General features: G+C 50.3%; 9 protein-coding genes across 9 annotated transcripts; 4 read left to right on the plus strand and 5 right to left on the minus strand.

Annotated features, from left to right (window-relative positions):
- Positions 1-2206: 2206 nt before the first annotated feature.
- On the plus strand, positions 2207-3769 carry PtrM4_020550 (uncharacterized protein; the record flags this gene model as incomplete). The annotated part of the gene is made up of 1 exon (XM_001931904.2): positions 2207-3769. The coding sequence occupies one exon, from the start codon at positions 2207-2209 to the stop codon at positions 3767-3769; it is 1563 nt and encodes a 520-aa protein (XP_001931939.2).
- A 658-nt stretch (positions 3770-4427) lies between these two features.
- Positions 4428-5139, minus strand: PtrM4_020560 (uncharacterized protein; the record flags this gene model as incomplete). The annotated part of the gene is made up of 2 exons (XM_066103405.1): positions 4428-4433; positions 4705-5139. The coding sequence occupies 2 exons, from the start codon at positions 5137-5139 to the stop codon at positions 4428-4430; spliced, it is 441 nt and encodes a 146-aa protein (XP_065965607.1).
- Positions 5140-6493: 1354 nt separating this feature from the next.
- PtrM4_020570 (GlcD, FAD-FMN-containing dehydrogenase) lies at positions 6494-8203 on the plus strand (the record flags this gene model as incomplete). The annotated part of the gene is made up of 3 exons (XM_001931906.1): positions 6494-6664; positions 6715-7200; positions 7250-8203. The coding sequence occupies 3 exons, from the start codon at positions 6494-6496 to the stop codon at positions 8201-8203; spliced, it is 1611 nt and encodes a 536-aa protein (XP_001931941.1).
- A 96-nt stretch (positions 8204-8299) lies between these two features.
- PtrM4_020580 (uncharacterized protein) lies at positions 8300-9049 on the minus strand (the record flags this gene model as incomplete). The annotated part of the gene is made up of 2 exons (XM_066103406.1): positions 8300-8906; positions 8958-9049. The coding sequence occupies 2 exons, from the start codon at positions 9047-9049 to the stop codon at positions 8300-8302; spliced, it is 699 nt and encodes a 232-aa protein (XP_065965608.1).
- Positions 9050-10867: 1818 nt separating this feature from the next.
- On the minus strand, positions 10868-11682 carry PtrM4_020590 (mitochondrial 54S ribosomal protein uL6m; the record flags this gene model as incomplete). Its single annotated transcript, XM_001931907.2, has 2 exons — positions 10868-11247; positions 11298-11682. 2 exons carry the CDS (start codon positions 11680-11682, stop codon positions 10868-10870), a joined length of 765 nt encoding a protein of 254 aa, XP_001931942.1.
- Positions 11683-12438: 756 nt separating this feature from the next.
- On the plus strand, positions 12439-13854 carry PtrM4_020600 (Tht1 multi-domain protein; the record flags this gene model as incomplete). Its single annotated transcript, XM_001931908.2, has 1 exon — positions 12439-13854. The coding sequence occupies one exon, from the start codon at positions 12439-12441 to the stop codon at positions 13852-13854; it is 1416 nt and encodes a 471-aa protein (XP_001931943.2).
- A 188-nt stretch (positions 13855-14042) lies between these two features.
- Positions 14043-15703, minus strand: PtrM4_020610 (Ric8 multi-domain protein; the record flags this gene model as incomplete). Its single annotated transcript, XM_066103407.1, has 7 exons — positions 14043-14142; positions 14192-14778; positions 14859-15161; positions 15213-15371; positions 15424-15500; positions 15549-15623; positions 15676-15703. 7 exons carry the CDS (start codon positions 15701-15703, stop codon positions 14043-14045), a joined length of 1329 nt encoding a protein of 442 aa, XP_065965609.1.
- A 596-nt stretch (positions 15704-16299) lies between these two features.
- Positions 16300-21650, plus strand: PtrM4_020620 (Rif1-N domain containing protein; the record flags this gene model as incomplete). Its single annotated transcript, XM_066103408.1, has 4 exons — positions 16300-19581; positions 19630-20638; positions 21029-21454; positions 21643-21650. 4 exons carry the CDS (start codon positions 16300-16302, stop codon positions 21648-21650), a joined length of 4725 nt encoding a protein of 1574 aa, XP_065965610.1.
- Positions 21651-22220: 570 nt separating this feature from the next.
- PtrM4_020630 (zinc finger protein 622) lies at positions 22221-23900 on the minus strand (the record flags this gene model as incomplete). The annotated part of the gene is made up of 1 exon (XM_001931911.2): positions 22221-23900. One exon carries the CDS (start codon positions 23898-23900, stop codon positions 22221-22223), a length of 1680 nt encoding a protein of 559 aa, XP_001931946.2.
- Positions 23901-23996: the final 96 nt, after the last annotated feature.

Raw genomic sequence — 23996 nt, forward strand, 5'->3', positions numbered from 1 at the left:
GGTCCTCTCTACCATCTTCATCGTTTGTTCATCCAGGAAAGCAACCAGTTCTCTGCAATTGTGACATCCCTTCATCGCTGCCCATACCAGGCCATAACAATGCATATGATACGGCACGATTTCACCCTCACGATAAGTCCATATGGTCCTGAACACCTTTCTACACTGATAACACAGCGTGTATTGGAGTGATTTTATCAACATCCACGTACAAATAAGAAGAGAAGGATTTTCAGACCTGACTCACTTGGAAACAGGACTGAATACTCGAATATGAGCACGTCCTTAATCAATGGGGACATGCAGTAGATGGAGAAGATTGTCATGAGGACTTCTATCCACGTCCCAGACATCGCGATTAGTCATACATCATTCGAAATTTGTGTTCACTGTATATGAGGATCGAAACAGGTAGGCTAGATGTACATATATGTCACTCAGTAACATCCAATGCACTCGATAATTCACGCACAATATATTGCAAGATATCTATCTAATGCATACAATTATCGTCAGAGCCATATCTTACAAGGCTGTAAGATTACAATAGTGGGTTCAGTGCTACGCCATGAGAACCGGTGGAAGCTGCGGGGAAAGCTAGCCTCATTGGACGCCTCCTTTACCATGAATGGTCGAACTTCGCAGCCTTCCATGCATCAGCTTACAATTTCATGCAGAGCAATCTCAACCGTCACGAGATACTCGTTCCGTTCGTCAGTTAATATGTTGGGGTCTACGTGGCTGCTTTATCATGCAGTAGCCTGCGCAAAAACAAGTTTGCCACTTCAGCCCCAGGCTGTTGTCTGAAGGGTTACACAAAGCGGGGAAATCTACGATAGATAAGATGTTTCCTTCTATCACGTCAAATTCAGTCCATATTCCATAATTTTCACCCGTTATGGATCCCATGTCACCATTCACTGTCACTCCGGTGCTCAGACAAGTGGTTGAACGCCGCATCGAAGAGTTGGAGTGCGCTAAAGAGAATTTCGAGCGCCGGTATCTCTCTCCCGTCGATCGAACCCAGGAGCCCAGTATTGTAAAGAGGATCTCGAGCCTTTTGAAAGATGTACAGAACCTGGAGCTGCAGCTTACCGAAGACGATGAGTGGATGGTGGATACTATCAACCGGTGCACCGAACAGGCGCCGGACGACAAGACCTTATCGAACTTTGTGTCCATGAAGAAACTCCTGAAGTTTGAGCAAAATATGCGAAAACAGATCGAGAAGCATTCCAATCGCCTGGAAGTGTCGCGTTTGCACACACGCCTTCTGAAAGAGGCCCTCACAACGAACAATCCAATCAATTCAGCAGCCAATGTCGAGCTTGAGAAATTGGCCCTGGATGATGACTTTGAATTGATTGGGGACACTGTCACAGAAGTCCACGAAAACATCGCGAGCAACATCGCCAGACCAACAGATGTCAATCCCGAAGCCATTACCAATTATCTCAGGAGCCTATTTGAGGGCAACGAGCACGTTGATTTCCAGGATGTCCGTGACATAATGCAAGTACATGGTGCCGAACTTCTCGATAGCGGCATGTGGATAAGCGAGGGTGATTTGAAGTGCGCAATCACGGATTTGATGGGGAAGGAATTTATCGACATTTCAACCAAGGAGATCCTTAGCCACTACTCCCAGTCGCCAGTTGCGATGCGTGAGTTAGTTGCCACTATGAAAATGAAGAGTTTCAATGATTGGGAATACAAACATGCCGAGTCAGGGTTGTCGGTCAAGACCTATCGCAGCGCCGATGGCCAAAGCCACTTTGTTGTCGAAGAAGACATTATCGACATGATATTTCTTCATCATTGTGCTCAAAATTGGGGCTCAAGAATGAGACAAGGTCTGCGGTTATTCATGGACAGCTCGACAAGCTTCTGTCCCCCACCGATGACGGAATCTGAGTCGAAAACGCACGAATTCTTTGTCAACTTCATTCCAATGTCATACGATGGATTTGTACCACCACCGCCGCCACCGCCACTACCGCCGCCACCGCCTCCACCACCAGGGCCTATGAACTACATTCGACGTTCATATCCACCGCGCAAACTTGGAAACCCTCAGCTGAGCGTTAGGAAGGGAGGAAAACCGAACCGCCGCAGGATGTATACGGGTCGAGAAGCATACAGACATCTGTTCGAACCACAGACTTTGGCGAACGAGAGATACAATAACTACAAACAACATTTCTTCATGTCGCGTCTGCCTACGGATCTACCTGGTACCTCCGAAGAAATTATTGCTCAAGAGGTTCAAGCGAAACTTCTACAAACATTGGCTACTGAGTGTAGGATACAGGAGGCTCTAGGTCAAAGCTTTCGTGTTTCTGCCACCAAGTTCGTGTCCCTCGCCTCTACGATTCCACATGACACCATCCTCACTGTCCTGAAGTACCTCGGAGTTCCTGAGGTATTCTTGAACTTCTTCGAGCGCTTTCTCAAAGTGAAGTTGAGAATAAATCCCTCGTCCCGAGACAAAAAGCCACTCGAGCGCTCATTCGGAGTGTCTTTTGGACATAGTTTGGAATTGTTCTTCAGCGAGGCTGTACTTTTCTTTCTCGAACTTGCTGTTCGTAAAGAGACAGGAACGTATTTCTATCGCCTGTACGACCGCTGTTACTTTATCGACACGCCAGAGATAACCAAGAAGGCTGAAAAGGCACTCGCTCGCTTCTGCGATATCATGGGTCTCAAATCTTCCGACACTTGTGATACTGGCAATCCGTCCATCGGCTTTTTGAACTTCAACCTGCAGCCATCTACATGCCCAAAACCAACAACAGCGTTCGAGATCGATCAGGTCAAGGTCGCTGACTATGCAAACCAAGTCAAGAAGAGATTGGGTAACTGCTCATCTGTACTCGAATGGGTTCGTAAATGGAACGATACAGTCGGTAATTATGCAGCGCACCTCTTCGGCTCTCCCACAGACACTTTTGGCGAGAAGCACCACGACGCTGTCATGGCGGCATACAACTTCATCTACTCGACCATCTTAGACGATGGTGATCTGACAACTCACGTAGCCAACTTGTTGAAACCTCATACAGAGCTGGCCAAATACAGACACGATATCGAGCCCATCATCCATTTGCCTCAGGCATTCGGGGGATTAGGTGTGAAGAGCCCGTTCTTCACTCTCATACTCGCAGTAAACACCCAAGAGCCCATCTCCATCCAGTTGCAGGAGTATCACTCACTCGAGGATGAGTACTACAGAAAAAAACTAGCGGAATACCTCAGACGCTCACCTCTGGAGCAAAAAATGAAAGCACAGGCCATACTCAAGGATGACCAGTCAGAAATAACCTCCGTGTTTGGCCTTCCCCCCTGTAGCAATCTTGAACCTGCCATGATCCCATTCATGACCAAGGAGGAACTGTTCAAACACCGCGACCGCACAAGCTACGGCGAAACCAACTTGGATAGCGGCTGGAATAGTCCAAGTGTGGAACTCGCGTGCCTGCACCGCCAACTCATTGAAAAGTTCGTTAATCGCGTCGACGGCTCTCTAAAAGTGACGAGGAATCTAGGTCAGCTTGATGGCAAGGGTTGGAGAAGGTCTTGGAGTCGGATGCGTTCAGAGGACCAGTGGGTGATGCAGATGTATAGCGATGACTGCTTTGAGCGGTATGGCACTTTGGATATTTGGTGGTCGGATGGCGTGCCGGTTGAGGTGTACAATGAGGTTAGGGGTTACCAGTGGGATTATGATGATGATCATGACGGTAGTAGTAACATGACTGACGAACGATGAGGGTACAGAAATCGACGTATACGGTTTACGAATTCCTTTCGGTACTTCTCCTTACGCGCAGTAGTTCTAGGACTACATGTTTCAATTCACTGCAACCATCAGTTTGAAGACTCAAATTCAACACTTTCGCAAAGTGGTGATTTTGCTACAAGTACTATGGTTGAACCCTGATGCTATCTGTCACTGACTACTACTGATCTGGTCACCCATATTCTGCCATTTGAATCACAACCCACCAATCCCTCTTCACTGTTCCTTCTACTGGTATCAGCAGCAATTTTTGTTCTCATTGTCTTCATTGGTAGCCCATATCCGCCATCCGCGTTCTCTTCGGTGCCTTTCTATCTTCTCTCTGGCGTCTTGATATATCCGCGGCTATCGTATGTAGGTTCAGTATTAGTACTGTACACAGCCTTCGCTTTCCGATATAATCCAGGACCACAGCCAACTATAATAGCAACCGAAGACTCAATGATGCTCCACAAAGCAAGCCATGTCAATGAGGGTGTCGTGTTGTGTGTGCCGGTAGTTGCGCCTACCTGTATCACCCGAGTGATACTGGCAACTATAACAAAAGTTCCCAGTGCGAAAAGTCCGACGATCTGAATCTTTCGCTTTAATTGAACCTGCAGGTTTCGTACGAGACCGATGGGGAGCATTATGACTAACGGTTTACGATTAGCACGTCCCACTGGACGATCTGCAACGGAGAGAGCTTACTCATAAGATCTGTTGTCAAGTCGGCTGCAAAACCTTCCCAGAAGCTAATCAAACTTTTGCGAACATTATCAGAACCGCAACCACCAGCTATGAACCAAGATGCTGGTGTTGGGCCACAAGCAGTAACGTGTAGTAAGATGGAGAGAAGGAGTGCCTATTATGATATCTCAGTACATTGAATTTGGACGGGCTTTGCATAAGTTTTGAGTACTTACTGCTACGCAATAGCTAAGAACTATCCACCAGAGAACAAGATATAGCCTTATTCCAACCATGATCCTCTTGTAGAAGGATAACAGCGAGAACTTGATAGACCAGAGGGTAAGCCAAAGACCAGGGCTTGTGAAGAAGAAAGTCTCCTGTGCATCAAATGCATCTTCTGCAACACCTGGGTATGGCTCAAGGCGACCTTCCTGAACAGCTAAGAGCCGGAATAATAGACTCATCTTACTGAGGTAGACACCAGTCACGGCCATGAAGAGCACATATCCCACAAGTAGCCATAGCTCGTCCCATTGGACTCGCTTCTTCTTGTCACTACGCAGCAGAAACCGTGCGCACACAAAAGTTGTCGTCACGACCATATGGCTAATAGCAGTGCCTCTGAGGATGTATTCTGTGAGCCCATCGGAAGGCCTACCGGATGACATGCTGGAAAGAAGAGGTTTGGAACGGGAGGATCAAGTAGCAAGGTGGCAGTGGGAGAATTATTGCCACCATGTTATGTTATGATCAGACGCTGCATGGCCCTTCGTCATCCCTTATCCTATGGTTCTATCAAAGGGTTTCCACATTTTCTCTGGGTTGTTCCTGATCTCTGGAACTGTGCCACATCCTAAGCAGTTATATGCGACAAGCACGCTGGTGGCGAAGCATACCAACAGGTTTCTTCCGCCAACGAGCAGGGAGGAGCCTAGTTCTAGACCATGTTTCCGGGAGCCTGGAGGAGCTGTCGACCGGTAATACGGACATGCAGCCGATCTGCAAAAGATGCGGGAATTCGAAGTGATAATGATATGACCTGATACGGGAGCGAGTACCTAACAAGTGACAAACTCCGGAACTGCGGTGTTCACTGGAGGGTCGGTGATGAGGATAAGTAGACCCTTACCTCTACCGACGCGCTAAAAACTTTTCGTATTGCAGGTGCGATGATCCTTCCCATGAACAACGGCACACAACTGAGTCGTAAAGCGACATATAAAAAAAGGATGAAGAGCACAATAGAGGTCAGGAAACACAGCCAATACACGTTCAAAGACTGGTTAAACTTAGTTAGCGGCGATATAATTGCCTCTCTAGGTAACTCGTGCATTATGCCCTCCTGAGTTTTCTGGTACATCGAACAGGCTCAGTCCAGACCTGTGCATATCGTGGGCAAATAAGCCGTCGTGGAACAGACACCGTTAAGGGTGTCTTCGGGAAAGTCACTACACGAGCGAATCGCGGCAGGGCCGCTTCTGCCGCGAGCGCTAGAGCTGCAACACCCCTACCGAAGGATCGCTCCAATATCAATTCTAAACGCTGTCACTGCAAGCCTGCGGCGCAGTTTTTTTTCACCTTGTAACAAAGAAATGACCTGCTCATATGCCATACGATCACGACTACAGTGCTATATGTTGTAGCCTGTCTCAAGCTCATATGCTTCACATAGCCTCCTTCCACGGACACTCCCTCTTCAAGACAAACTGTGAAGCGGAGGAAACCAACCGACTGGTAAAACGGTTCCCCCGCGGAACGGAATCGGCAATTCGGACGTTAATTAAATGACACGGGTGAGCGTGCAGACAGCGATGTTACCTAGGTAGGTTCTAGCCGCACCCTTTGGTGGCGATTGACGACTTACGACTTCGCTTGCGGGGAGGTAATGCTCTTGTACCTTTTCAGGTAGGCGTCTAATCTCTGAGAGAACTATGAGAGAGTACTGCATCTCTATTAAGGCGACCGCCTCGCTTGTTTACATCAGATTGTCCAACATCCCGCCAAGCTGAAATATAAGGCACAATGCGGGTTTTTATGTTTTCCGCTCTTGTTTCATTCGTTACAGCGCAGACCTTTGAGGATCCCGACTTCAATGTCACAAAGGCTCTCATTGCCCAAGGTGTCAACGTATCAGCAGTACCAGAGCTGGCCGGTCTGGTAGAGCGGTCTTCCAACAGGGCTTGTCATATTGCTGTTAGTATCTGTGTAATTCAGCGTCAATTTGAAGCTCACCCGGTTCTCAGTGCTCTTCGCTCGAATTCCTATATGGGAAGGATCGTGTCGACTTCCAAAATGAAGCAGCTTACGCCGAATTCACTTCCGGCTTCTGGTCAGGCATCTCCGCCGAAGTAAGGCCGCACTGTATTTTCAAGCCCTCAAGCCCACCAGCTGTTTCAGTCATGGTACTTCTGAGTCGGCTTACTCAGTGCCCCTTCGCAGTCAAGTCGGGTGGCCACAGTGCATTTGCTGGAGCCGCCACCATTGAGGGCGGGATAACGATGTCCTCTGAGAATCTCAAAGGCATCGAATTGTCAAGCGATAAGAAGACGGTAGCAGTCCAACCGGGGAATAACTGGGGTAGCACTCTTACTGCGCTTTCAAATGCGGGCGTTACAGTCGTGGCTGGTCGAATTGGCGATCTGGGTGTTGGTGGTCTTACGCTGGGAGGTGGTATATCGTTCATTACGAATGAATATGGTCTCGCATGTGATAATGTGGCCAGCTTCGATGTAAGTACCATGATTTTTCTGAATTCGCTACTCTTCTAACTCCACGCAGGTTGTAACAGCAAAAGGCACCATTCTAACAGCAAGCCCAACAACTCACCCAGACCTCTTCTGGGCTCTTCGCGGTGGCGGCAACAACTTCGGTATCGTGACCAGCTTCAACCTCACAACTAAGCCCCTTCCCAACGACCAGCTCTGGGGCGGAACACGAACCTATACCGAAGAAGCCTTTCCAGCCGTAGTCAAAGCCTGGATCGACCTCACCTTGAACTCAGCACAAGACCCCAAAGCCGGCAGCTGGGTTGTCTGGATCAACAGCGGCGGCGCAAAAATCGTGTCCACTGAACTCTGGTATGGCGCTCCAGATGGTAACGCATCTGCTATCCTAGCACCTTTCTACAACATCACTGCCATCTCGGATACTACCAAGACGCGAGGCCATGCTTCGTATGTGGTCGATAACGAAGCGAGTAACACGTACGGTCTTCGCGAGATCTTTTACGACATCACGGTCAAGGCGTCGTATGAAATTGCCCAGCACTCGGTTGACATTTTCTACGACACCATTGGCGCTCTATCTGAAGTTAAAGGCGCTTTTCCTGTGCTGATCTGGCAACACATCACCGATGGTTCGCTAAAGGGTAGTACGCGTAACGGTGGTAATGCAATGGGTTTTGATGCTAACGGCAGCCCTATTCACATTATTCAACTAGCCTGCTCTTGGGATGAGGCAGCCGACGACGACACTGTGTTTCAGGTCATGTCAAATATCATGAAGGCTATCAAGCGGGATGCCATGGAGCTGGGTGTGCAGAACGATTGGGTGTATATGAACTATGCGGCCAAGTTTCAGGATGTGATTGCGAGTTATGGGCCTGCTAGTAAGAGCAAGTTAAAGACGGTTGCGGAGAAGTACGACCCGACAGAAGTTTTTCAGACGCTGCAGCCGGGTTATTTCAAGTTGGATCGTGCGGCAGTGCCAGATACGCGATACTTTTCTTATTGATTAGAGCTAGAAGGAAAATTTCGTAGAAGTGATACATGAGGCTACGCAGACTGAAGCCTTTCCTACGGGTTGTCATTTGGAACCCGACTGCGCAGCCTATTCTTCAGCCGACATTGTCAGTATGACCGGTTCTGCGTAGTCCGCATACTGTAATTGCATGGCTCTGAAATTTTCGCTATCCGGGACCAATCCCTCCAGAAGAGCATCGCGATGCTTTTCCCAGTCTTCATGTGGTCTACCCTTTAATAAAGTGTACACAATTTCACATTCCTCCTCGAATTCTTCAACGGTACCCAAGATGCATGGCAGCCGCACCAGTGAGTCACCAAAGAGAATCAACCTCACTGATTTCGGCAGAAGATCCGGGTTGCTGAACGCGTGTGAGTTTCTGCGTATAAAGGCCACTTCGGGGTCGTTCAGAGTCAAGAAAGGAAAGCACTGATTGTAGCTACAGGCCTTGGCTGCGGTGTAGAGTGCACCAATCGACTTGATTCTGTTCCAAATGAGCTGAACAGTATCATAGGGTCCATCGAAGTGAATGGTGAGTGACTGAGGGGTAACGCCAGATGAAGTCAGACTTGTCGCTTCGTTGATCCACTTGATCGCTTCATCAACGGCGTCGATCACCCGACACTCGTCCCAACGGTGAGATTGAATTGTGTTCTGGTGCACACCCCCAAGCCCTGTGATGCTGTTGATTAATCTAACTTTGTTAGCATCGACCTCAGGCTGATGTGGTGTTTGGTAGCCTTACACCGCCTGCCATAAATCAACACGTCTCTTGACATGCAACTTGGGCAAGGTACGAAAGTGTTCCAACAACCCACGAGCATGACATTCTGGCATTGCGACAGATCTGCGGTCTTCTGTGATCTCCATGAACCGCAAATTTGACTGATCTCTCTCATTGATTCCTTCCAGAAAGCGGATAGCTTGCGAGGTTGCTGATTGATAGTACCTCAGACTCATACGTCCTTCTCTGCATTTTGGCCACCCTAAGAGCACACCATATCTCCGCTCAGATCCGGGCCTACCTTCTGGAGATCGAAATTTGAACAAATCCCGCAACACCGTTATCTGATCCTCCGTGGGCATGATCCAAGGCAGCCATCCAATGTTTGCGACTGTTGAGACCATTTCGTTGACGGTCTCGTCTGTCAACTGGTTTACTGAGCGTAATTTCTTGTGGCTGGTCTGAATTAATATGTCATTGCGACGGTCAATGTCTCCTTGTCCGTGTCTGTATCTTCGAATCAAGGGTATATTCAGGAGCGACAATACATCCGTTGCTTGTTCATAGCCAAGTGCATAAAAAAACAGCTCCTTGACTTGAGCTGTTCTGATAAGTTCACATATGGCTCCAGAGCCTGGAGACTATGTTGTAAGGCCTGACGATCGTCATATATAAACATCAACGGGCTCGTCACGATGGCCGATAATGGAATGTAATCCTCGTGCGTAGAGAATTCGGAGGTCTCCTGGAGTATATGGCCAACACAGCTGTGCGGATAACGATGCAAGATCTCCCTTGCAAACTCCGAACTTCCTGACTGAGAGGTTTAGTTTCTTCTCGTCAATGGTATGCGGCGGAATCAGCCAACAGGATCTTACCATGAGCAGAAGCTGCCACTGCAAAAGCTTCTTCTTGCAAGAGGTAAACCCTTTCCAGCAGGAAATCGAATTTCCCCGCACGTTCCCATCATGACCACATGTTCTGATTGTCGTCTGATGTCGATGAAACCTCGTGAAAGGATTTGAAAACAATCTCATTGACTTGGAGCGGCAGATTGCGAGTCTCGTCCGCTATTTGCTTGCAGGTGCGTATGAGGCTGAGATCCACAGGCTGATCCTTGGAACATCGAAGGCGATTCGTAGTAGGAGAATGGGCGTATCCTCCTGGCACTTGAAAGTAGTAAGTATAAATCCCGTTGCGGAGTTCACGCGGAAGGCTCATGAAGCGCGACTGCTGCTGTCGAACTGGAGGTCCTGTCGCCATTCTTGATTACAGGCTCATAGTTGGAATGTGAGAAAGATGTGTGCGAGAGAGAAGTTATATAGAACAAGGGAGGACACGTATCATGCCCATATCTGTGAGTACACGATGTCCAACATGCATGTTGCCAGGCAACAGAATTCGCAGATCGGTTGTCGGCCCCTAATTTCGTTGATGGAACTGTGGTCGATCAACAGACAGTGGTTAGTGCGATTCACAATATGTGAGGTACAAACTATTGGCATCTCAGGCTGCCATATTTAATCAAAAATCATTTGAGGTGGTAGGTTAAAGTAAGCATACCCATGATAACTCACACACTGATTCTGCATAGTTTCGAAAATCATGTAGGATCATCATTTGTACCCCCAAATATGCTCCTGTTGTGTCAGCATTCAACTGTTTCCAGATATCAGATGTCGCTAGGCAGCCATATTACCAAACTCCAGCAATGGTACCATGAAAAACTCACGGCAACATGCATCAAACTACATCGACATAGATACGAAACGTTTTGCATGGTGAGACATGACGAGTTCGAAGTGTGATGTTCGTGAATTCCGCCTCGGTTCAAGCTGGTCGTAATGGGGTATCGTAGGTCTCGTCCAACACCGCCTACGGCGTTCTATCCTGCCAGATACGATACAGATGTTGAATATGGCAATCAGCGCTTATTTACCGCCCACTCTCTTGTTCTTCAACTTGATAGTCTCTCCGTTAACGAAGATACCCTTGCCCTTGTATGGTTCTGGTACCCTCCATTTCCTTATATTTGCCGCAAATTGCATCACGACTTCTTTCTCTGGCCCCTCTAGTAGTAAGCGTGTCGGTTGCGGTGTACTGGCGGTGACGTTCTTCGGTATGCCCAGCTCGACTGGGTGAGAGTATCCGACCTTCAGGTTGATGAACTTCTGACCAGGGTACTCAGACTTTACGGTTGTTGCGGTATCTTCGACAGAGGCACGGAATCCAACACCGACGAAACTCAGGATCGCGCTGTGGCCTTCGCTAACGCCGAGGATGTGGTTGTGGAGGTAGGCGCGCACGAGGCCTGGACAGAGGTTAGCAAGAAAAAGAACGAAACAGATATGGCGCCCGTACCCCACATTGCCCTTTGCTTCCTGTCTCTTTCATCCTCTATCGTCAACGTGGGCCCATTCAGAGCAGGATCTTGATTGATGTTGATGTATGGTGGAATGTCCATTGAGAGTTCGCCGAGCGGTCCCTTAATATGTACAGTAGACATTGCTTGTACTCGTGAAGCTCTAGCCTTTGCCGAAGGCGCAACTACCTGGAAAGTGACTCCCTGGGGAATTGAGAGCGGCAGAGACCCAATCTTCGACTGACATGGCGTGGTCGAGGTAAAGGTCCTGTGTGGCGAGGGTCTCGCAAATGCGGGCAGCAAGAATGTCGGTATCGAATCGCTTGGGTGAATTGATGCCTTTGCGAGGCTTTGGGCGCACCGCCGTCGTGCTGGAGAGAACATGGTTGTCGTCGCCTGCAATTGCAGTCGCGAAGATTTCCCAAAGTCGCGAATCTCCAGTCGCCGCTTACTCATCCAATGTTGTTGGTGGGGCTGGACCCCTGCTCAAACTGCCCTGCATCCTTCAACACCAACACTTACATCGTCAACTCTTCGTGGCGGAAATGTTGTACGATACGGTGTAATATATCGCGACCTGATCCCGTCAGCTTTCCAGTCTCTCACCCAGGCTGGAAGTTCCTGCTCATTGATTAACAGCTTGCCGTCCTCTTACTACAGATCGCTCTTACCTAACTGTCGCAGCAAGACACCATGCTTCAATCCATCATACGCAGCACACAGCAGGCTCTCTTACTTTACCATGGGAACCTATGGATCATACTAGGATCACTATCTTCGTGTTCAATCAATCATTATCTTCTTTTCTTCCACTACCTCATACTTCTCAGCCCTTGCTCAATCTTGCTCGCCAACTGTGTTCTTCTCTCGATGATGCCGGTCGTTATACAACACGCTAACCACATGGACATTCGAAATGGATTCTCAATCTCAAAGCTTGTTCTGGGCGGGCTGTGCTCCCTTCCTATGGCGTTCTCTTACCATCATTCTCCCCCAGCAGACGCGCTTCCAACAGTCAACGTGGACTCGCTTTTCCAACATACAATCTCCAGAAACCACAGGATGATAACTCAAGCCGTTGATTTCGTCGTGTCAATGCAGACAGCGCCATCATGTACCCGGATGGCCGCTTCCCACTTGATGAACGAGTGCAAACTTCTTGAACATGCACCGGACTTTGCCAAATCCCGACCTGAGGCATACCTGGACAACGTCAAGACTGAATACGCAGCTAAACTCGCTGTATGCGAGATTCTCAGTGCTCAGCCTGCCAATCCAGCACCGCCACCGTATTGCGACATCCTGGTTCCGGCGACGAAGCACTGTGGTAAAGCGAGTGGCTGGTGGCATGCTCAGCCAGAAGTACCTGATGACAAGCAGTGCTATCCAGGGTTCAAGGACTATCAGTATACTCAATGCCTCAAGAGTCTCCAGTCAACACCTCAGTACTGGATCTCTTTTAGCAATGCCCGTCAAAATGCGGTGGTCATGTGCCAGGCCAGCAGAGATGCCATTGAGCGAGAGAACCACCTTGAGACTTTTAAGAACCTAACTCAAGTCTTGGGTGGAGTGACTTCCACCATGCAGAAGACGACTGAGGAATACGAATCTTTGATTAGAGAACAGAGAAAGTATTCTGAAGAAGCCCGAGACTCACATCATCGACTGCAAGACGACATACAAGCTATCCAAGAGAAAGCCGTCGCCACTGTCGGCGCTCTCGACAACAAATTCAACATCTTCATGAAGTCCTCAATATCCGAACTCATCACCGCACTAGCCAACAGCCAGAGCAACGAAATTGACCGAATCCATGAGAGCATGCAAGCCTTTTCCCAAGACCTAATATCAGAGAGTTCGCACCTCGCCAAATACTTCACCGGCGAACTCCAACAATACCACGAACATGTCCTGGCCAACCTCCAAACAAACCATGAAGCACAAGTCAACAGCTACACCGTCTTATCCAGCTACATGGGTGTCGCCCAGGACACAATCAACAAAACAAACGACATCGCAGACCACTCCCTCTCAAAAGTCAATACCATCGCCCAGCGACTAGACATCTTCGAGACGCAGACTGAACACATCGCCGAAGGTTTCGCTTTCCTCAACGCCATTCCTGCACTCGTCGCTCTACTCTTTCGCGGCCTCGTTGCTTCGATCGGTACACTGTTTCTCTTCACCGTTCTGTACAAGGTCAACGTCAAACTCGCTACCTACACAGCCGGCGCATGCAGTTCGGCATTCCTCCTACATACCTGCGGCGTGTTCGATTGGATTGGAAGGCTCCCTTCCATTGTCGCTAATGTTCATGCCCAAAGCCCACTCGCGACCGTCGCGGATATGTCGGCTTGGCAAAAGGGTGCGGGTATCGTGCTTTTGCTGTGGGCTAGTGCGTATCCTGTGTGTCGCATCAATGCGTACCTCGGGGCTTTCATTGCAGTGGGACTGAGGAGGCTCCTTGGACCGCTGTGGTTTAGCGAGTATAGCAACGATGGCGGTGTGGGTTATCTGTCTAGGGTTGAGATACCTGCTGGGGCAGGGAAGGTATGAGATGAGTCCAGGTGGTTTGCTTGGTGTTTAGCGGTATTTATTATTCCTGGGACCGGGGTAGGGGCGGGATTATCTTCATAGCGATCTTTTAGGAAGTATCATCATTTCATACTTTATTACTTGTAGATAGCCACATCTTCCACATATCCATCTACTTTTCTATTCTACCCCACCATACCTATAATGATCTACTCCGAATCATCATCATCATCCAATTCCTGAATCCTCCCCGAGCGATATGCCTCCTCCACCGGATTCTGCACATCCATAACACCAGTCGCTTTAAGCCTAGCACATCGTTAGCACATCCACTACATTCGACAATAGGACAACATACCGTTCAAAAAGCACAAACAACCTCTCAGCTTCCCTCTCCTTCTCCTCTTGCGACATAGGCTCCGTCTGCACAACCTCCTCCTTATCCAACCTTTGACCCGTAATCGGATTCACCGGAATGGCCTCATCTATACCCTTGCCCGCATTCGCCTTGACAACCTCATCAGGCATAGGAATGTTATTGGACAACAAATATCCCGATGCAAACCCATAGCCAACATTATGAACGAAAGTCGCTGGATCCTTTTGCGAGAGTTCAAACAACATGGACGCAATGGAGCCGCGGAGCGTGGGCGTAAGCGCCGAAGTGGACAAGTTGAGGAGGCGCGAGGATAAAGTGTCTGATTTGCCGAGGGGCTTGTCGCGTTCGGCGGGGGTAGGGAGGAGGAGCGTTTGCATAGTTTGTTTAACCGGGTCTGAGGCGATTTCGTAGATGCGACGGAGGAGGGTGATGACGGGGGTTATAGTATCGTCGAGCTCTTTTGGGGGGGTATACGATGATTGCTTTGTCAAGCAGGGTGACGAGGCACGTGATGTTGACGTTTGGATCGAAGGAGGGGAAGACTGCTTTTTGGCCTTCGGGGTCTTCTAGGTCGAGGTGCAGGAGGGCATTGACGAGTTCGCGGGTTGGGGTCGCGAGCGGGGGGAGAGGATGGGTTTCGTCGGACGAGCATTCTGAAGACGTTGGGGATGCTGGGGGTGAAGTGCGGACTTAGGTCTTTGTGGAAGTGGATGATGTTGAAGACGAGCTTGAGGGTCTCGGAGAGCGCCATGAGTTCCATGCGTTGTGTGTGCTCTTGGGATGGTTGTCGTGAAGTTTTGGAGTACCGGGCGGCATGGCGTGCTATGGCTGCGTTGATGCTGTCTGCGAGCTGGTTCTGCCGTACGAGTTGTGCGTAGTCGAGGTTTGCGTCGTAGGTCATGAGGAAGAGGACGCGGGCGGCGAGGAATTCATCGTCGATACTGTCGCTCTGTGTCCGTCAGTATGCTATACAGTGTTCGGTCAAGTGGTGTATTCTCACCTTCAACTTCTCTGCTGCATGTGGGCCATGGCCTAAGTCGACGAGGATCTGCCGCGTCTTAGGCTGGAGGAGCAGGGCGTTGGCTATACATCGAAGTGCTTCTTGTGATGCTGGTGTAGTTTCGCCGTCAAATGCACAGCGACCCAAAGTTCGGAGGCCCTACAACAGTTATTATGGTTGTCGCATTGAGATCAGTTGGGTCTAGAATCACATCTTCGGTGAATATGGGATCTGAGTTGTCGACTAATCGGCCGTATACTTTGAGTTGTTCAAGCAATTTCCGTCTTTCTGTAGTCTATGAGCGCATTGTCTAACATATAATGTCGACCTACGTACGCTCGATGGAAAGTTGTTTCGCGTCTAGGTCGGCCTTTAACTCGGAAAGTAATCTGGTGACGTCGTCGAGCTTGGCTGCGGCTTTGATTAGTGACAATTGAGGACAGTGTATGAAAGAACTACAAACCTCTTCCCGACTTTTGTGACATTAACATTGTGATTGAGGAATGGAAGATATTTAGTGGTTGGACGCTTGATGGTATGAAGCTTGAGCTTGCGATGCCCCACTAAGGGACCTCCATGTCAGTTTCCAGGGTCCATCGCGAGTAGAGAGAGACGGCGTCTCCCAACCATTGTTTATTTTGCCGTTCGGACGCCAGGCTTCTGTTTGACAGATGGCTTTCAGACATGTGATACATTTGTATATTGTACATACATAAGGGAGCAACGCGTCCAACCTGGTGCTGAGGATGGCAAAGACTCGGCAAGATCGAAAATTATATATATCGATAGGAAAGCGCATGCAAATGGCCGTTCTGTCGGCGCAGTGCAGAGACCACGCGCTGGCTCGAGGGCCCGTCGCCGGGTGAATGGGCACTCTGGTACTTTACGCGGAAGCGTCACGCTAACGCGGACGCCCGACGCGTCGCCAACACCAGTCTCTGGCGCTCGAGGCCGGGGTAGTCGATCGCCTCCACACTTCAAGGTTGCTCTCTTCACTCACGATACCCTCATTCACGTACCTGGGAGCAATGCGAGCGCGCTTTTCTGCTTTTGTTTTCTCTTTGTCCTGGTTGGTTTAAGCATAGTCATGGTTTCCAAATTCGATTCCCTAGCTGCTCGCCCGCCAACTCCACCAAAAGACCTCCACGATACAGGCCCCGACGAGACGCTGCAATTTCTCGAAGACCCTTTTGGCGAGAAGCCAATCCCTCCACGGTTGGTAGAGGCGAAGAAAGTGCCCAACACGCCTGAACAATCCCCCTCGTCCGACATCAGCATACCCTCCAGCTCGGCCAGCGCGAGAAAAAGAGTCAACTTCGAACTATGCGATATACCGAATAGAACGGCCATAGCACATTCCTGGACACCCACGCGTAGCTCGCCGCTCCGACCTCTCCCCCAGACCCGACTTATCCAGCCGCTCAAGTCCATCTTGAAGCCTTCGGACAGTACGCCAACGCCTCCCCCTACCGACGACGCTGCCACAGCGCACAAGTTCAAAAGCTTTGCCGAAATGCTCGAATCGATAGTCAAGCAGCTCGCTTCTTCGGAGCGGTCATCGCGGCTGGATGCATATCACTCGCTATATAGGACTATGCAAGCCTATGACAACATCCCTGATGAACACGCTCTCAAGCAAAAGATGTCTCTATTGACACAGTTCATACAGCGGGATATTTTGGCTACAAGCCCTACTGGAACTGGACTGGACTCACAAATGATTGGACAAGCAACGAAGCTATTACTGGCACTGTTTCGCGTCTCTGACATAACATCCGCCATGGGCGATGACTTCTGTATCTTCATTGTCGACCGTTCTACTCACGTGGCGAACAATGGTTCGATACCGAAGACCGTTGTCAACGCCCATCTTTCAGTGCTTATGCAGCAGAACTTTCGCCCCAAGATCTGGACGGTAATTCGCGTCGAAAAACTGCTAGATGTGCTAGAAACCATTCACGAACGCATATCCGGAAATGCGGTACAGGCCTATCGGATACGCATCTACCGGAGCCTTATCCGGCAACGACCAGACGTCATGATCAAGCACAGCGAATCCTGGTTTACACACACCCTCAAAGCGTTGATGTCGGTCCAGAAAGACATCAATTCAAGCGCGTTGGACATATGCTCAACCGCTGCAACGACAATCGCGCACGACCGCCAGGTTTGCAAATCAGTTTTGTCCGTACTAAATCGTGTTAAGAGTGACGGCACAACCATCGGAAGTATTTTTGCCAAGGAGCTGGTACGAATGCTGGGCGGCGATCATGCTCCGTTGGTGCCACAGATTTGGGCTGTGGTGACAGCGTTGTTGAAGGATTCAATGAACAGCGACAATTTCAGTTCCTTGGCGGAGTGGCTCCGTGTTTACGAATCTTTCCATGTCTCCGACAAGGACACGGTCAGGATTCATTCCAACGTTGCGTCCGGCTTCTTCATTTATGCCATTAATCTGGGCCCAAATACGAACGAAAGCTGGTCCAAAATGCTTGGGCACACCTCGCTTCATGTACTCAATCGTCGTGTACCCGTGAAGAAAGGCGAGCGAGACGCTGTATCATCTGCATACTTCACGTTGCTGTATTACGCTCTTCGACCAACTGCTTCCTTTGAACAATTGGACCGATACTGGGGTGAATATGTAGCAGATCTTTGGAAGCCTCTGGTCCGGTTGGCTCCTCATCAACACGCCATTCCTGCATGTCGAATTGTGTCTGCTCTGTTAAACGGGTCTCGAAAACCATGGAACGAATACCGGGCTTTGGATCTTCGCGCACAGAATATGATCCAACGCACAGAGCTACCTCTTGTAGATCCTAAGTGGGTCCGGAAGTCAATGGCGCAGGTTCTGCTATTTGTAGAGAACCTCTTGGATGCCACGCTTTGGACCGAAAGCAAAGAGCCTGAGGATCAGCCAGTAAAGATGATGTGGTTGGCCGTATTGGACTCTGTGGTTGAAGCAAGCAGCAAGGAGATCGTGGCGTCTACCGAAACTAAAGACGCAATGGCACATATCATCAACTTGCTGCGTAGAATCTGGGATAGGTATACGGCCAAGTTGGCGGTCCCACAGAAAAAGGAGGACATTTGGGCAGACAAGTTTTGCTTCCTGATAGAGAGTGTTGTGCAGAAACTTGGCGCCTTCCAATTCGCGGAGAAGAGTCTCACACGCAACGGCAGCAACGAGTTCGAAGTAGCATCGACACCATCGCATCGTGCACGGAACCAGGCCACACGTGTATCTCCGCTTCTCTATCTGGTCGATCTCTTGGTGACGCAATCAGAAGGTAAACTGGCCGATCCTGTCCGCCTTCGTGCGATAAAACTCATCGTTGAGCCTTGCTTTGCTGCACAGAATAGCCGCCTGAGCAAGCTGGAGCTCCTTCGGGACTGTGCTACGACCGTTGACGGTTCACTGAAGGGGGTGGTAGCTGCGAAGTTTTGGGCACAAATCGTCACATTGCTTAACGCGACGATGCAGGAGCAGACGTCAGCATCAGATGAGCGTGTGGCTCGTCCACTTGGGAAAGAATACGAACTTGTTGTGGATATTCTGCGTCTAGGATCTGCTTCATTATTGGATCGACCTCATGGTCAGCAAGTCTTGTTGACCTTCATCGAGACGGTCCGACGAGAAGTAGGAGAGGGTGCGCTCGTTATCGCAGTCATTGAAAAGGTCTCTGAGTCTGTCTTGAAGCGTATATCGGATGATGAAACAGTCTCTGGTTTGTCGTACGCGAGCATTCTACTCCGTAACCTGCCGAAACAAATGAACCGTAAAGTATTGGACCAAGCCCGGCAAATCCTCTGGCCTTCAAACTCAACGACAGCACGCAACCCCGACTCTGATCCCTATGTTCATCTGTATGGTGCCATAGCCGCCATTGGATCAGCTGCATATCAGGATCTTGACAGGAAAGACGTTGAGCCTACCAAAGGCTTTCTTGCTGCGCTCAGCGCTTCCATTCAACACTGTTCAACATCTCATCTCGCTGTCTACTTGCGCAAGATACAGGAGTTAGTTGGGATCTGGATCGAAGACCCTGAGAGGAAGTTGCATAGCAAAGACGAGCCATTGAAGAGCGTACATCGTGAGGTTGTTAGCATGTGGCAAGAGGTCAGCAAAGCCGTGGAACGACTGCCTCGAAAGGATAGCCAGATCCTACTCCAGTTGGAGAGTTTGATGACTACAGGTTTCTTGAGCAGGCGCCGAAGTATCGTGAATGTCTCCATTGCGACTTGGAATAGGACTTTTGGGAAAGAAGACACCTTGAAGTATCCTCTTCGCCTTGAGACCGCCTTGCGTCTGTTGCGAAACAACGTCGAGCTTTGCTTGCCGTCCCTAGAAGCCCGAGAAGAGGACGCCGTAAGTGTGTTTCGTAAGTCAACTTTACTATCGCTAATCTTTGACCAGGACACCATGGTCTCATTCTACGATTCGGACACTACAACTGAGGAACCCAAACGCGCTTTCAAGAGTCCCCGTGTCAAGGAATCACCCTTTAGGATCTCCAAATCTCTACGATCCAAGTCACGATCCCCAGCAGTGCCGACTTCAGCCCGAAGGACATCTTCGCGACAGACACCAAAGATTCGTTTGCGACACGATGACTCACAGATTGCCTTTGAGCCTATTCCCTCTTCACCATCGAATCCGTTCAACCAAGACTCGCAGGTGTTGACTGAGCGCCAGAAGGAGATGCTTGATCGCCAGAGGCTCAGCACTGGTCTCTTTTCCAAGATGGGTGCTCTCTCACCTCAACCAGAAGAGGCGCCATCGCCCATGGAAATTGACTCAGATGCCTTTACCACGGATGATTTGCCGCAATCTGCTCGAGCTACACCGCTCAAAGCTCTCGCAGCAATGGACCCTATGGATGGCTTCCTCGGGTCCTCGCCCACACCACATGCTCGTAGGAGCACTCGTCACATCGTCAGCGACGATACCAATATTGCCACTCCAACTGCTGTACGTAGCATTCAGTTTGCCAACGACGACCTTGGCTCTTCTCCGCCCCGCTTTGAGAAAGAGAGTGGGTTGAATGGCGATATTCTGGTAAGGTCCAGCTTCGATTTTCGTCAACCAGAAACCTCGTGTTCTGTGTCCTTCGATGAAGGTACGACGATAGATGAGGCGCTTCTAGACGCTGTTGCACGTCACGAGGATCAAGACATAAGCTCCAATTTTCCTTCGGACGCAATCATGTCGGAACTTCCCAGCTCCACCATAGATCTCCAGCTCACAGCGCAAATCGACGCGGACATGCAAACACACGAAGAAGTCGCGGATACAGCACAGGAGTCAAAGCAACAGTTTGTGGATGCAGCGTCCCACCCACAGTCTTCTGTTGTAGACGACCAGGGTGGCAGCGACACCGAAGTTGACGACTCACAAACACCAACTCGCGCTATCCGTGCAACGCGTAGCTCCCAGGTCACGGGGAGCAGCACAAGTCGAGTAAACGATTCCTTCAAGAGTCCTACAAAGGCAACGCCATCCTCCCTCCGCCGCTCAACCCGGCAATCCACAGGAGGCAGCCCAGCCCAACCCGCCAGCAGCAAAAAGCGCAAGCAAACACCCAGCAAGAAGAAGACACCAAAAGACACAGAAAAAGAAGAAAAAGAAGAAGAAGAACCTACTGTCGGTGACGACGACGACGGACTCATCGACAACATCACCGTCCTCCCCTTCCCCGAAAAGCCCACCCGCTCCAACAAGCGCAAATCCACACACCCCTCCCCCAGCGCCGTGTCCTCGCCTGCCACTCGCAAAAAGGCATCCCTCCGCCGCTCGCGCTCGCAACTAAGCCAAGTTGAAAACCAAACCCCCCACGCGCACGACATCTCCCGCATAGAAGACACACCGCTCCCCAAACGCGCCCGCCAAACCACCGACCAAGACGTCAGCGACGCACGCAGAACCTCCGGTGGCGGTAGCGCCATTCCCGAGAGCCAATCCACGACTCCAGGTAGTGGCACTAAGCGGTTAAGTCACGTCCAAGTGTCGCCTCGACCGCAGAGTTCTTCTAGTATCAAAGTCGATGTTGATACGCCTTCTCAACCTCAGCAGGCACTCCAGCGCCGACCCAGTCAAATAGAAGAAACCCACGATATCAAACCTTCCCTCGACCAACAACAAAGGCAGTCGTCCACGCCCTCTCGCTCCTTCGCCGAACGCGTTATCCTCACGCCGCGGAGTATAATTCAACAGCTCAAGAGTCTGAAGGATTATCTGTTTAGTGCGCCGGTGGCTGTGATGGGGAGGGAGGAGCGCATGGTTATTGATCATGCGTTGTTTGATATTCGGGAGAGGGTGTTGCATCGGGGTGGGGATGGGGGTGGTGAGGAACAGGGGTAGGGTTGGGGACAGTGAAGAAAAAGAAGAAGGGATAGGGAAGCGGGAGTGGGAGAAGGAGGGGGAATCAAGTAATGTAATGGATGAGAAAGTTATGTTGAATATTACGAGTATTTGAATACGTACATCGCTAGCATTTGGATAGGACAAAAGCGAGAAAGAAATGATAGAGAGGGGAAAAAGGAGAAGATGATTAATATATATATCGCATCATATACCCCCGTAGAACGGCGAACAAGGTTGAAATGCAGTCAATGTTTTACCATTGATTACACCGACATACACATGCGCATCACTCACTCGACACTCCACAATAAATACACAGCAGCACAGTCAAGTAACTCCCATTTCATGCTCATGTAATCATATCATGTCCTCTCTCGCTCTCTTTACAGGGGGCCTGCCTATGCTTTTCCCTATCCACCCATCTACTCCGACCTATGTATACCACCATACACATACCACACCCTACCCCATCACCCCCACACAACGCCGCCTTTGCCCCTCAAACCCCTCACCCCGCATTCCCTTACACAAGTATACACCCCCCTTTCATAAGTAAAACCAGCCAGAAAAGAAAAATGCTTAGTTGGCGACTACAAGCTCCTCGAGCAAGATCGGAACCATAGGTGAAGCAACAACCAGACAAACTACTGCAGAAGAGGATCGCGGAAGTGTTTTTGGAAGTTGTGACGTTTTTCGTTGCCAGCCTGGTATCTGGTGCGAGCGCGCTGCTCCTTTTGGCGGTCGCGCTTCTCGACGGCGGCGATTTCCTTCTTTTTAGAGTCGGTGACGCCGAGCATGCCTGTGCCGCCGTTTGCACGGGACATGAGCTGCTGCTTGCGGTCGCGGCGTCCGCGGACTTGTAGTTGTCGGCCGTCTGTTTGCTCACCGTCCATGGGGGTGTCACCGTCCTCGTCCTCATCTTCTTCGTCGCCAGCGGTGATGGCGCCGGGTATGGCGAGGCGTTGGGCTTCCTCCATGCGCTCGGCGACGCCGGGGTAATTGCGCAGGTTTTGGCGGTAGTACTTGTTAAGTGAGCGGTGGCCGGCGGTGCGGCCGGATGGGAGATGTAGTTCGTACTCGTCGTAGTAGACGGCTTGAGGTGTGTGGTGTGCGTGTGAGTGGAAGCCGTCGGCAGCGCGATGGGGACGGGGATCTGCATGGTTGTGGTGCTTTGACTTGCTGAGCGACTTGTGTCGATGTGTGCGGTCGATGGGCACGGCGGTGATTTCGTCGGTAGGTACGCTTGAGACAGTACTGTCAGTCTCCCAACCTGCGTCTTCCTCTGCGTTGCTAGACATGGCTGCGTCATCTTCTGTGGTAATCTTGGTCTCACGCCTGGCCCCAAGCTTGACACCGCCTCCTGTTGTTGATGATGAATCGTCTGAGTCTTCGGCCTCTTCTTCCATGTCGTTGAAATCGGCGGCGTCGGGGTATGAACTCCGGAAGTCGTAGAATTCGCCAATCTCAACAAGTTCAATATCGGAGTCGAAGGCAATCATGCAGTGACCGCGATCCCGCATGTGGGTTTGGATACCCGAGGCAGTATGTAGCATCTTGTGGCACTTCAAGCACTCGTTGCGGACATGAACCTTTTCGTGTAGGTACTTGATGAGCTCCTCGGGTTGCGCAAGGAATTCCTTTTCTGGTATGAACATGCCATGGAAGCGTCCCATATGGGCGATGTTGAGCTGGAAGTTGGGGGATTTGTAGTTGCAAAACAAGCAATCTAGGAGGGGATCGCTGGCGGGCTTGTTGGATGTAGCTACCGAGCTCTTGTCATCATCGGCGGTAGCAGACTGAGATGCTGGTGTGTCTTCCTCTATGCTGGTGTTCTTCATGCCATCTACGACAGTAGACAGATCCTTGTCGGCGTCTCCATTCACGGTGGTCGTTTCCGACTCAGCCATCGACTCTCCTAGCGAAAAGGCAGAGCTAACCATAGAACCAGTCACTGAGGCGGCATCATCCAGTTGTGCGCCCTTGCCCGACTTGGCCATGTTCATGCGATGCTTCTGGCTGTTCAAGTGGTTGTTGTAGGCATTCTCGCTAAAGTACGTCTTTTGGCATGGCGAGCAAACCTTCTCAAACGAGGCCTTTGCGGCAGTCGCGGCAGCGGTGGCTTTGTTGGCGAGAACCTTCTCGGTGAAGATCTCGGAGGACAAGGGCGGGAGGGAGGCAACGCGACGCTTGAGGTTGTAGCGATGCCAGTCGGTTTGCATATGCGCCCGCTGCAACTCGCTCGATCGAAATGCGACTTGGCATGTGTTACAAGTGAAGGGGTGGGTAGACTGGATGTTAGCCTGGGTAGGGACCTGCGAAGCCATCTTTGTAGTTTATTCTCGGTCTTGTAGGTGGTCGTGGACTGGAAGGGAGGAATAGAAATAATTGGCGACCAGGTGGGGTTGAGTGTGGGATGCGGT

Source organism: Pyrenophora tritici-repentis, chromosome 1, assembly GCF_003171515.1.
Source record: "Pyrenophora tritici-repentis strain M4 chromosome 1, whole genome shotgun sequence".
Classification (NCBI taxonomy): Eukaryota; Fungi; Ascomycota; class Dothideomycetes; order Pleosporales; family Pleosporaceae; genus Pyrenophora; species Pyrenophora tritici-repentis.